Source organism: Haemaphysalis longicornis, unplaced genomic scaffold (assembly GCF_048455015.1).
Source record: "Haemaphysalis longicornis isolate Haplotype H1 unplaced genomic scaffold, Haemaphysalis longicornis Haplotype H1 scaffold_2, whole genome shotgun sequence".
NCBI lineage: Eukaryota > Metazoa > Arthropoda > Arachnida > Ixodida > Ixodidae > Haemaphysalis > Haemaphysalis longicornis.
Genome location: NW_027526295.1, coordinates 67,314,096 through 67,327,621, shown reverse-complemented (window position 1 = coordinate 67,327,621; position 13,526 = coordinate 67,314,096). Strand labels below are relative to the sequence as shown.

Sequence of the window (13,526 nt, the reverse complement as noted above, 5' to 3'; positions counted from 1 at the left end):
ACCACGTCTGGCAGTGGTTTAGCAAGAATTCAATTGCGGCGCGTAACAGATAGGGCATGTGGAAGGTGGGCACAGATTTGCGCCTCCCATCCGTTACTAACGACAAGAGAGGAACAGGGAACGACCGAGAACATGTGGAGAGGACTATAAGCTGATCCTATCGAGCCTCCAGAGCCACCGGCTGTGGTGGTGCTGCGTTAGCAGTTGCTAAGGAAACGTGAAGTCAAAGCTGTGCCGGCTCGCTTCTCTCTCTCCGACCGCTCCGTCGTGCGGCTCCTGGACGTGTCGCATCACAGCTTCTTTAAATTGACAAATAGAGAGTGATGCGAGCGCCGAGCAAGAGTTGGTGACAAACAGGATGGACTTGGAATGACGATGGCAAAATGCTGATACTGGTGGACAAAAAAGGAGCGAGCGGCAGCCAATGGCGCTACTAAATCGAGGACACGTGACCACTTAAATGGTTGGCGCGCAAACCATGGTTGGCAGGGTGTGCGAGAGGTGTACGAGAAACATTATGTTGTGGGCTTCTGACGCCGTAGCGAGGTATGCGGATCGTGGGCGCTCATGTTCGCGTTGGGGAGCGACTAGGTGCTTAGGTATTCGTAAAGTTGCAACTACGGATATTGCAATAGGTTTTTAGTGGTGAGTGCTAGTCATTTCGCGAGAGCAGAGGAACGTCGTGCTTTAGACTGCTTTCTCTGTTTACGCGATGCGGGAGTTACGTGATTGCACAGGATTAATCTCGTCATCACCTCAGCCATGGCGTTTAAGGTGTTGGTTATGAGGTTATCACAACTTTATCTCGTCTCCCGCTTCCTTCTGGCTACGTGCACGATCGGAAGAGACATCGTCACGCCCCCGATTACTTAAGCTGCGTTTATACAAAATAATAATACGCCTATGCATGAATCTGTCAGTTCTGCCTGAGGCCACCACGAAGATTATGTAACTGATTTCATTGAAAGAGCAAATAATCGCAGCGCATGCCCCATTCTCGCTAAATTTTCTCAGGTGTCAAGACTAACATGTATGAAGACTACACCGAACGTCCGCCGACTTTCATATTGTAGGAAATTAGGAAACTCTGAAATTAGGGCTAGGAATATATCATTAGAATAACAAATAAAAGTTAGGAAGCATGGCACTGTGATGTCGTGTCATTCCACGAGGAAAAACTGTTCTTATACCACTTGAAAACTGCGGCAGACTCTGTTCTGACTACAAGTAGAGAAAAGCTGATTCCATTGATTGCATGACGGTGCAAGCTAAGGAAGCTCCTTTTCTGGCTCGCGTTTTCTGGATTACAGGCTCTCGGTTTGTTCAACTGCAATGTAAAACCCTAACAACTTGCATAGTTGTACCAATCTTTTTGCTGTTTAATAGTGCGAAACAATGCACATTGAGGGCAAAGTCGCACGAAAACAGAGCTGAAACCCAATGTTATTCTGTTCTCTAGTTCCTGATCTTTTTAATAGCGGAGCTGTTGAAGCTTCAGCTCTGTCTGTGGGGATCGTTGACAAAAAACTGCGCTTGGCGAAGGGGAGAGGGGAAAATTCCATGCCAAGTACTCTGAGTGAAAGTGGCGAGACGGACAGAAGCCCCCGAGCAGGTGCGCTTCAAGAAACAAAATGTGGTTAGGGACGTCCTACGAATGGAACCCGTAAGCTTTACGCAGTGAAACCGGCAACCTAACCCCTGGGCCACCCCAAAAATTCGACGGGTGCGGGGTTAGCAGCTGCGGGGAACAATAACACGTGCAGCCAATTGGAAAGAAAAAAGTTGTGTTGGCACGCACTTCGCAAAACTTACCATGAAAATATACCAGATAGGACGTTATTACAGCCGAGCGGGTTAATTTTGAAGTGGAAAACAAACCTAACAAGTTTAGGCTCCCAGAGCGTGAAAATCTGTTCCATCACGCCTTCAAAAGCCGCCTCGTTACGAGACGGGAAGGCAAATGCACACGTGGATTTGGGGTGTTGCACAAAGACAAAAAAAATCTATAACACAACCTATAAATTAGACACAACAGGAAATGATTAAAAGAATAGAGAAAAGCCCGGGGAAAAAACTGTTCCCGTGGTCGGAATAAAACATGGGTCCCTCGCGTTATAAAACCCGCGTATATCCGATAGCGCTATCGTCGCATTCGAGGCCTACAGCATCTCCGCTGGGTTCGTAGCGTGGGTGCTGGCTTTGGGCTTTGGCTTAGTTGAAGTAGACTTTGGCTTCTGGGTTGGTCAGTTAGGATTTTGGACACTTTAGAACGTGAATAGCGGACTTTGATTTGACTCAGTTTTTATGAAGGAAGCTTAGCTTTTTACCCATCTTTCTCTTCAGAAAGGGGCGGGCCTAAGAAAAGATAACTTAGAGCTAGTGAAGGGCACCAGCTCCGCTGTTTTCTAAGTCTTCGAATCTCAATTGCGAAGGTGGCCCAATTTTCGTCGCCGGCCAAAAACCAAGCCACGTTTGTGGGCGTTCACACCATGTTCCTTGATTATCACCAGGCGCGCAACATAATTTTCAGGTGTGGCAATTTATTTCCCAATTCTAATTACCATGAAAATGTAAAAAAATAAGCGCAAGAAAAACAAATTTCATTTTGCAGCTAAGACTTACCTGTGCATTGACAAGGCAATTCACTGCACGAGACAGTGAGAAACACCGTACACATTAAAAAACCGCATGCGGAGCGCTTGTGCACGTCACTTCTTTACTGTGTTCCCTGTTTGGGCAATTTCGTTTTGAAACGTAAGACTTGCCCAACTACAAAACTTGCTACAATGCAATGTAACGTGTTGTCAAAACATGGTAGACCTACAAAATACCACGATATACCGCACATTCTCCTTCGCAGGACCGTGTTGTGGTTCAATGGGCAGATTCAACACTCGGCCGTACTGGCGACAACCCTGTTCAACAACGCTCGCCTGCGGAACGTGACCAACGTTGGCGACGCCACGTTTAGCTTCGACGTGTCCACGTTCGGGCTCGAGGCCCTTCCGCAGTTAGATTCGTGGAATCGCTACAGCAGCCACAACAAGTACTACCAGGTGCTGCCCGAGGTGCTCCGCTCCATCTTCTTCCCCCTCTGCTCAAGTCTCATGTGCTGCGCCTTCGTGCTCTTTCCCATCGCTGAGAGGGCAATGCAGGTGCGTGCAGGGGGCCACTGCGGGCGCCTCGCTTTGGAAAAGCATGTTAAAAAGATGAAGGAAGCTCGCACTGATGCGTAAGTCCTGAAGGTAGCGAAGCTGTACGCAACCTTCAGGACCACTACGAAGGTTTAAAGCATAGTTTCATACATAGTTTCATACACCAGAGGAAATCTGGCGCCACTGTCTGGGGGAGGCGCGCTTCGGCGAACGTTCCTTCATGTACCGGCCTTGCACGTTCCACATTTCCTTGGCATGGCTCATGAACAGCCTGAAAAGTTGGCTCTGGCTGCACAAAAAGCAACAATATTAGTGTAAAGGTTCATCAAATTTGTTTTTTTTTACTATAAAATTGAACCTCCAAAAAGATTATTTTGCAGTGATTATGTAGAAGCTTCATGCACGAAGGACAAGAGAAAAGTGTTAGTTTTTTGTCGCTTTTGGCTTCGAGACAGAAAAGAAGCCATATGGCTAGCTAAGCAAAGTAGGCGAGGAACGTCGCTAGAGGCAATGGCGCCGCCCCCGGCGGCTCATTTCTGCAGCGCAAAATTTCCCTGTAGTATATATTCGTATAAAACTCTATGGTTTAAACGGACAGACAACCGATTTTCGTCGCGTATATGCTGTCTATCACAAATGAAAGAGCACCCCTTGAAACACCTTAGCGCGACATGGTTTTACTGATAACGCCCTAGAAATTTTTAAATCAAAATTTTTGGAACCGTGAGCCGTATGTGTCCTCCCAAAATAATGCTGGCAACTATGACATGCAGTAGCGCGGCAACATACTTCTGCCTGCGTGCGAGATGAAAAGCCGTATTTAAAAACTTGTCCCCAGCCTAAAAATAGTGATTTCAATTCTTTTTTTATTAATTGATGTGTTTTCTGATTCAGTAATCCATTTTGCATGAAGGTGCCATCTGTAGGGATGAACGATAGGTAGAATGCTGGCTTCATGTTGTGGAGGTCGGCAGTTCGATTCTCCCCGGGTTTTTCCTTTTTTTTAAGCTGCCGTTGGCGTTTTTGGGAACTGAAAACGAATATTTCGCCAGAAGAAACGCCCCTGATTCAGGCATGATCGTCAAACAACGTACAACACAAGCAGGTAGCTCTTTCACTCGGTCTGTTTACTGAACGCTGCCGTTGACTCTGGACTGGGCATGGAAGTTCAGTTAGCCACACTGAGAGAAACGCTGTGGTGGCTAGTAATGCAGCGGCGGCGGTGGGTGGCGTGTGTTTGAAATGTTCAAAATGTTTTAAAATACATATACAATTTAAACTTATACAAATACATGCGTTAAAAGGTTTTAAATAAGTGAATAAACGTTTCAGCTGTTTCAGTAGCTGCAAGCTTTGCAGGGCACGTGACAGGGACACATATTGTAATGCCAAGTTTCTACGCTACGAACCGCCACCCTTCCGATTTAGGAAAGTTTAGCGCCAAATTACAGTTATTTCCGCCACTTTGTTTATAAATTGCTTGTGGTTACCCCCCTATATAAAACGCTGGCTTTCATATGAGCCAGAGGACATATGCTCGACAAAAATCGGTTGCCTGTCCTTTTAAGTCCACGATTGCAGCCAATTTGCTTCGTCTTCGCTACCACAACGACTTTTACTCCATCATTGTTGGTATAAGTGCGAGCTTCCTTCACTTTTTTGGAAGTGATAAGCATTGGACGTCACCTTCCACGGGCGTACGCAATAACGCGTCTTTCTCGTTCCGAGCAAGGGTTGCCACGATTACGGCGAACGCTGGAGTCTTTCTCGTTCGGAACAAATGTTGCCACAATTACGGCGAACGCTGTAGTTTTTCATTCTTTTTTTTTGCCAATCTCCCTAAGTGGGTATGCTTGGCTTGACGAACGTGCGCTGGAGACGCTGAGTGGTCACCGTGACGCACGCACACATGAGCACTCGGCATTTTCTTGGTTTTTTACTTGCCGGTCGGTCGCCGCAGTTTTGGCCGTTCTCCCTAAGTGGGTATGCTTTGCTTGACGAACGTCCACACGGGCCGCTGGACGGTCGCAGCGAGGCCAGCGCTCACGTGTGCGTGCTTGGCAATGCCTTGGTATTCTTAACTGTGACACGATAATTACGGTTTCCTAAACAGCTTCGCTGTTAGAAACCAAACGTACATGATTTGAGCAGACGCTTCAAATAGCCGTGAAAACAAAATACAACTTCGGTTCCATAAAAAGACCGATTTGTCCCGCTAACAATGATACCAGTTTTTTGCAAGCTTCTACCAAATAATCAAGATAATAAGAAAACGTATGAAGGAGTGGTGACACCCCTGCCACTTTCCAGCGATTTCTCTATGACGTCACTGAATCTTGTTTGCGTGATTGGCGGCCGCGAGCCTAGGCCACTGCAAAGAAAGATGACTTGGCGATTGTTGTGGTGCCTGTAGTTCCATTTATAGGATCACTTGAATGCTAATGTGCAGCTGACACAGTGATAACTACGTTTTTGGAGCTGGCTCATATTACGTCACCTAGGTTTATATTGCGTCACTGTAGCCCGAACATTAAAAGTTCTTTAATATTTCTTGCATTTTCTAGGTAAAAACGTTGAAAGGTATTTTTAGGTGCGGAGTACCTTAAGACCGCACAATGTCCGTCCGCGTCTGTGCGCATAGAATTTACAATCGCAAAAAATCATACAGCCACCGGCAGGATTCGAGCCCGTGTCTGGTAGACCAGACAGAGTTATTGTCAGTCGTCTTACCCATTGGGCTATGACCGTGAGTTGTTCCCCGAGAATCAAACGGCTTACTCCCTCGCTTGTAACGGTGCGCAGTACCTTAGGGCCTCCCAATGTCCGTCCGCGTCCATCCACGTGCACACCACCATCAAGCGAAAATCAAGCGAAATTCGACTTCAGCCGTGAGTTGCAGTTTTATTTAGGAAATAATCAAGGTGCAACTCACGTCTCAAATCGAATGACGGTCGGGGCGCAAATCGGATGTCACTCGGGGCGCAACTTGGATGTCATTTCGAGTACCCTTACTCCTCACCCTCGCCATTATCCTCACAGTGGAGATGCTGCCATTTTTTTGTAATTGAGCTAAGTTGTACTTTGTCTTCACGTCCCGTTTTAAGGGCACAGGGTAAGCCTAATACTTCCCATGCGTTCTGACCATTTTGATGTACCTTTTTTCTCGGCATCTAATGAAGGTATCTACATAATTCATACATTTTTTTTCTCTCATATTTTAGGCTCTTTAACTGTCACAGAAAATATAAATAAGACTAAAATGAAACTTTTATGAATTTTTTGCCGCCCGTACCTAAATTTTGGCTTTGAAAATTGCAAATTGTGTAACAAGAAAACCGCTGCGTAGATATTCTCACTTGTGGCACAGTAAATGTGACAACTTATGCCGATGATAGGAAAAAAATCACGTGGTTATCCTGGAAGATATAGGAAATAATGGTACCGATGTAATAAAAAAAAAACATTGCATTAAGAGACGAGTTTAAAGTAAGAAAAGAGGTGAAAAACAATACTTCTTTCCCACAAACACCACCTGAGTCACTTATTTAGTAAACACCAACTTCGTAATCACCGTACAAGTCATTTTTTTTATCTTAAGCCTGTCGTCAATCCTACCTTGCCCATTTTGGAAACAGTCGCGCAGCTCTGTTCGCAAAGTATCTTTCCTTGTGGTCATCCTCTTTTAGTCACTTTATGGTGGTGTTCCGCCCAGGGTTTGATCCGAATTATTTCAAAATGCTGGATCGTGCTTTGCTATAATCATTGAATGAAAGAACAGCGTTCAATGTTGCAATCTTGAGAGTGTGACGTCCAACAAAAACATTGCTTGGTGCGCGGCTCCGAAGCACAAATGTGTAAAAAACGCGCGCAGCGTCCTTCGGTTGTCTTGGCTGAAAAATCACCTATGCATTGGTTGCAAAACAATTTCTTAATACAGCTGGCTGCAGAAAAGTGCTTTGATCTGTAGCTGGTAGTTTCTTGATGGAAAAAATGACAATAAACACGGAGCAGATTCTAACAGGAGACGTGGTTACTTAGCACTTGCTTACGAAACAACTGTTTTTGAGCCCGACTTTCAACGAAACGTGTGATTATTAAAAATGTGCATAAGGAAATGAACTTCCCTTTGCTAACAACTGAAAAGTCTCTTTTTTAAGTTCGCTTACCCTGTTCCCTTAAGCTTAGCATTTCCCTTGTCACCTGTTCGCGTAATTTCCCAGTTGCAGCGGTGTTAATCAAAAGATTCTGCTTCTTTTTTCGTTTTATCAGCGAAGTAAAATATTTCCAAAACCTAATAAAATCACCAATGATGTCACTAAAGAAACGTGTAACATATTTGCTGCGTAATATGCGGATTTAGGGGAACGCTGAATGAAGGTATGTATTTGATTGATTGTACGGTTTAACGCACCGATGAGGGGCGCTGTAGAGGAGGGCTCCGGATTAATTTTGACCACCTGGGAATCTTTAACGTGCGCCGAAATCTCGTACACACGGGCGTTTTTGCTTTTCGCCTCCATCAGAAAAGCGGCCGCCACGGCCGGGAATCGCACCCGCGACATCTGAATGGTGGTATAAACTGTCGGGTTGCTCTGCAGAAATAAAGTCGAGGACGCGTAGGCTATGGTCTGAAATTGTAAGTCCACTTAGCGCGATTTAGAAAAAGACACGCATTAAAAATGCAAATACTTTTTTTTTAAATTGCTGAAGCTATGGCGCCGCATTCACCAGTGTGCAGGGCTATGTTTCCGGGAGTGTTGTTCAACGCAGAAATTTGGGCTAGTTGGTGATACGACTTCCACATGGTAAAAAAGCGCACTAGATGGAGACAGAAGAGACAGTGACACGGGAAGAGCGCTACGCATCAACAAAGGCTTTATTGGCAAGAAAAGGCAACATACATATAAAAGCGCGGAAACGCCAAAAAAGATACGGGAGGCGCAGCTTTCACAGACAGTGTGATTGAAGCTGTAGACAGGCTTTTTTTGTGTGTGCAAAGCCAGAGACGGTGTGCTCATGCATTCGTCATTTTGTTTGATAATACAGAACGCCTCGAAGATCTCTCTTTGCAGTTGCGTCGTAAAGCTGCGCAGGACGCGTGTTTCCTGAACGTAAGGCGTGCAAGAGCACCGCCGGCAGTGATCTGCAAATGTCCTCCACCCGCCAATGAATTTACGGCTGCGCGATGACCTCTCAATCGTTCATTAATGCAGCGTACGGTCTGCCCGACGTAGCATTTTCCACAATCTAGTGGAATCCTGCAGACCGCACCTATCTTACAGTCCACCAAGCATGTGTTGTGCTAAATTGTGCAGCCAGCTTTCCAGCTTCTTTGTTCACGATTTTGCGCATACGTGCAAGCTTGCCTGGCGCCGAAAAAAACCATGGTGCAGGGCCTTCCCGCCTATTTTGTGAGCAAATGGTACAGGTCGTGTACAGTCTCCAGCAAAAGTTTGCGGGATGTGCAGCGCGTGGCGGAGCGGCGCAAAACTGCATTGCTGCGCCATCTGCAGCCAGCAAGCGCCGGGTCGAGGCTCAAGGAACTGGCGTGTTAGGCGCGCTTTGTGCATGCCTGTCCTTATACCGGGCATCTCTGATCGCTCGCTTGCCCGTGACATGCTTTCGATATTTGCGGCAGCCGCGGAGGCGCCGCGTGACCATCGTCGTCGTTGTGCTATCACTGGGGCTACAAAATACGCAGCCCGCGGCCGCCGTTTTTCGCGGCGCGCAACGTTGAATAAATCTTAGGCTATGTTCAGACTATCGACGCAAAAGCCATATCATGATCCATGGACGTAAAAAGACGGCATGTCACGCTGTTAGGTGGATTGAGACATGAAATAACGCCATTCTTTAAAGTTAGTTACGACAGTTGCGGACAGTCTGAACCCGGTCTTATCTTTCAAGAGGCAGTGGTGGTTGAATAGGAAATACTTTTATTTTATTTTTAACCTAAGCACCGATAAACTGTCAGCTGACCCACAATTGCCGTTGTATTCGTCTCAGGGGCTAATTATCACAAAAGTTTCTTTGGGGTAGTTCCAACAAAACAAGAGTTACAGCCATTTTCTGTAACTGTACGTCCTCCTTAGTCTGCCATGTATTGAATGCCGCATCGTTTACGGCTTCCCTAAAAACTAATTATGGCAAGTAAATGTGATTCGGAGTAATGCTAACGGTCGTCCTCGCGGGCAATTTCAGTATGATGTTTACATGAGACCTACATTACATTGAGAGCTAGATCTTTCCCAGAAACTTTGCTTTGCCGCAAGATTAAATTTGGCTACGCGACTTTTTTCTAAGCACCACATCGAGGTACGCAGTTTCCAACAGGTAGCCTTTATTAGCTCCTGTAAAATAAATTTTGTCGTAGACCATTACATCACTTGGAAGATGAGATTTATTGAATGCTGCACGCCGCGCAAACGCCGGCCGCGGGCTGCGTATTTTGCCGCACCAGTGATAGCAGAACGACAGCGATGGTCACGCGGCGCCACCGCGGCTGCCGCGAATACCGAGAGCATGTAACGGGCAAGCGAGTGAACATAGATGCCCGGCAACAAATAAAGGACAGACATGCGCAAAGCGCGCCTAGCCCGCCAGTTCCTTGAGCCTTGACCCGGCGCTCGCTGGCTGCAGATGGCGCAGCAATGCAGTTTTGCGCCGCTCGGCCACGCGCCGCACATCCCGCAAACTTTTGCTGGCGACTGTACGTATGGCACGAGCACAGGTCGTGTCTTATGGTTGATTCAGGCTCGCCTGCCTTCCTGAATTTTCATCTTTGATCAAATTCAAGATCCTTGGTCAAGGCACGTGATTCACACGTGCCTTGACACAGTTTGCGGCGCTAAGATTCTAAAAGTCTTTAGATATGTAGATGACTACTTGATTCTTTGGAAGAATGTGCGGGCTGAGGAGTCGGTTGAACTCGTGAACAGAGTTCTAGGCGTTTTTAATTCATGTGGCAAAGGGCTCAAATTCACCTTTGAGTTACCTGAAGTAGGATTCCTTCAGTTCCTCGATATAAGCGTCCTTTTCCATGAGGGTCGAGTGTGCTTGAGATACCATTCACGGTCCGAAAAACCAGTCCTTAACTACGATTTGGCCCATTCCAAGACTGTGGAAAGGTGTACTATAACCAAAAACTGCATGCGCGCTGCTCTCAAAGAGCCGTGTGACCAGAAAGTTGGATGTAGCCTTCAGCACCAAGCTCGACGCCTGTTCAGTGCTGGTTTTCCTGCAGAATTTTTGGCTTCCATAGCTGGAAGCCTAATCAAAAATGCATATTCAGGGAGCCAGGCAAACCTAGTCAACCTGAACGTCATAATGCGCGGCCTGCAGTGTGGTCGTGCCATACGTACACGGCCTGCCCCACCGGCTCGAAACGGGGCAGGAAGGTGCGGCACCCCGGTGGTTTTTTTGGGCGCAAGGTAAGCTTGCACGTACAGGTCCACGCAGAAGTAAACGGAGCACGGGAGCGGTGGCAGAACTGCATCGCTGCGCCGCGTATGGGCGCCGACGGCAACCAAGGAGCGCCAGTCTCAGAGTATGTTCGCACTGCCCCCGCCGCCCTATCTGATATGTTTAGTCGCCGTTCTGCTGCCGTGTCATACTGGACGTGACGGTTTTCGAAAGGCAGCGCTGGTTGCACTGCCGCTCACAGGCATCAGCGGCGACCGAATCTGCCGCTGTTGAGCTGGAGGAAGCTATGCACGCTCGGAAACGTGCCTTGTTGCGCGCTGCAAAGGGGGCATACAATTGTAGGCCGCTGAGGTCTGCCGTAGAAAGTATTTGCGATTTATTTCGTAGTAAGCCGATAACAAAATTACCCTGCACAATACAGAAAGCACATTCACCGAAACTCATTATTCGGGAAAAAAATCCCGCTTCCAACATTTTTTTTTAAGTTTGGGTTTCTCCCAAGTGATTCCTGCCACTCAATTCGGATCTGTTCCGAAGAAAGGAAAGTGTAAAATTCCCATGCGGTGGAAAGCTTCTGGGTTACGGAACGCTGTAAAGAAAATAGATGCAATCGTTGACTTCTATTACAGCGGCACTTATAGGCGGCATATTTTATTGTCGCAGTAAAACCGGCGCTTATTGTCGCACTGTTTTATTGTTTATTTTATTGTCGCATCAAAAATAATCATCAAAAGTGTTAAAGAAAACATCAAATAAAGAACCCCCAAAACTACAAATAGTAAATTTAAATAAAGCCCCAAAATTAGTTACTGGAACGCTATGATAAGCTTTATGATGTAGCTTTACGTAAATATTCAAACTAAAGTTATCTAGAACCGTCAAAACCGGGGACGTTGTCCATTTCTGTTCACGCGCCCTCAGAAATATGGACCTAATTGAAATAACGTTGCGCGCTGCTACAGAGTAAGACCAAGTCTGAACAGCGGAGTTGTTCTAGGGCTGGGCTCTGCGACAGCCGGGTGTGGTATCGCGTCACACTCCTTACGGAGCAGGTTTTTCCGCCCGGCAAAAAACGGATCCCATGGAGGAAAAAATTTGTAAGCCATAAAAGTGGTCCTACTGCCTACATATTTAATAGAAGACGGATCATATTTCCCCTAAAGTATTTCTGCTAGCAGTGCATTTGTGCTTAGAGCTGAAGCCGACTTGCAAAAGGTCAAAATATTCGTGGTCTTTGTAGGCTGGCTTTCCCACATTGGCTGTTGCGCCGTGAAGCATAGCCATCTACTGAGGGGGAGAGAAAAAAATCACTCGATTTTCCGAGCAAGTTGGCTTAGGAAGGCGATGGGGGCGACGATGTCGGCTCGGTGAACCATAAGTAACTGCACCCCTGCTTGCGAGTTTCCCAGCGCGTCCCCCCACTGCTCCATGCTGCAAATTGGGGGAAATGGTTGGTGGCGGGGGATAGCTTGATACTTGAGAGTACAGCCCACATGGTGTGAGTGAGGGCGTCAAAAGAGTCACAGAGGGGACAGTTAGGGTAAGAGATGGATCTTGTGGGAAAGGGATGGAGCTTGTGGGGAAGGGAACGACTGGCGTGGGAATTGGTCTGGAGGGGTCGCCATAGGCGCTCCTGGGCGTTGGGGAGCGATGTGTGGTCAAGGGGGATAGCGGCGGCAAGAGAGACGGTGATGATCCCTGATCCGTGGTTTCTTTGAGGGCTGTCGATCGCGGCATACAGAGAACCATGGGGGGGAGAGAGAGAGAGAGAGAGAGAGAGAGAGAGAGAGAGAGAGAGAGAGAGAGAGAGAGAGAGAGAGAGAGAGAGAGAGAACCCAGTACGGCTAGAATGTTTGCGTGCTGATTTGTGGGCCGCGTCAGGGAAGGATGATTACAGTAAACGGGTCCAAATTTGGGGTTAATGAGTTCACAGTGAAGCTAAACACGATGCCCAATTTCTGCCTGCTGTGAATACATGGTCATCCACGAAGGGAGTTTGGTTACAGACCACGGCAGGAACTGTTGCTTTACAGGAACTATCGGGAAATAAATTATATGACAATTAGCCGTTGCCACGACTCTAACATTACGCACCACAGCTCCACTGGTCATCCTTCTTCATAGATTGGAAGGGAACTGAATTTTTTTAATGGCGCGTGTCAAAGCGTCAGCTAATTAATATTTTATTTACCTTACCATCTATATAACAGCAATAACGGGTTTAATTCAAAGCTGTAATCTTCGTCAACTGATAAAATACGCTCGTTAAAAATAACAACGCCGGTTTTAGTGCGGCAATAAAATATGCGGCCTATAAGTGGTGCTGTGATAGGAGAGAACGATTGCATCTATTTTCTTTACAGCGTTCCTTAACACAGAAAATATACACCGCATGGGCATTTTGCATTTTCCTTTCTTCGGAACAGACCCTAATTGAGTGCCAGCAATCACTTGGGGGAAACCCAAAATTAAAAAAAATGTTGGAAGTGAGATTTTTTTCCCGAATAATGAGTTTCTGTGAATGTGCTTTCTGTATTGTGCAGGGCAATTTTGTTATCGGCTTACTACGAATTAAATCGCAAATACTTTCTATGGCAGACTTTATCGGCCTACAATTGTATGCCCCTCTGTGCAGCGCGCAATAAGGCACGTTTCCGAGCGTGCATAGCTTCGTCCAGCTCAACAGCCGCAGATTCGGTCGCCGCTGATGCGTGCGAGCGGCAGTGCAATTAGCGCTGCCTTCAGAAAATGACACGGCAGCAGAAGGGCGATTACACATATCAGATAGGGCGGGGGGGCAGCGGGAACACACTCTGAGACCGGCGCTCCTTGGTTACCGTCGGCGCCCGTACTCGGCGCAGCGATGCAGTTCTGCCACCGCTCCCGTGCTCCGTTTACTTCTGCACGGACCAGTACATGCAAAATCGTGAACAAAGAAGCTGGAAAAAC

The 13,526-nt window shown here is 46.9% G+C and overlaps 1 protein-coding gene across 1 annotated transcript in view; it reads left to right on the top strand.

Moving 5' to 3' along the window:
• Positions 1-56: 56 nt before the first annotated feature.
• The window catches only part of LOC144168032 (retinal-specific phospholipid-transporting ATPase ABCA4-like), an 87,618-nt gene continuing 74,148 nt past the window's right edge, over positions 57-13,526 (top strand). Inside the window, exons 1-2 of the mRNA XM_077697121.1 lie at positions 57-65; positions 2,886-3,155. Coding sequence (XP_077553247.1) covers positions 57-65; positions 2,886-3,155 — 279 coding nt within the window. The remainder of the gene's footprint in view (positions 66-2,885; positions 3,156-13,526) is intronic.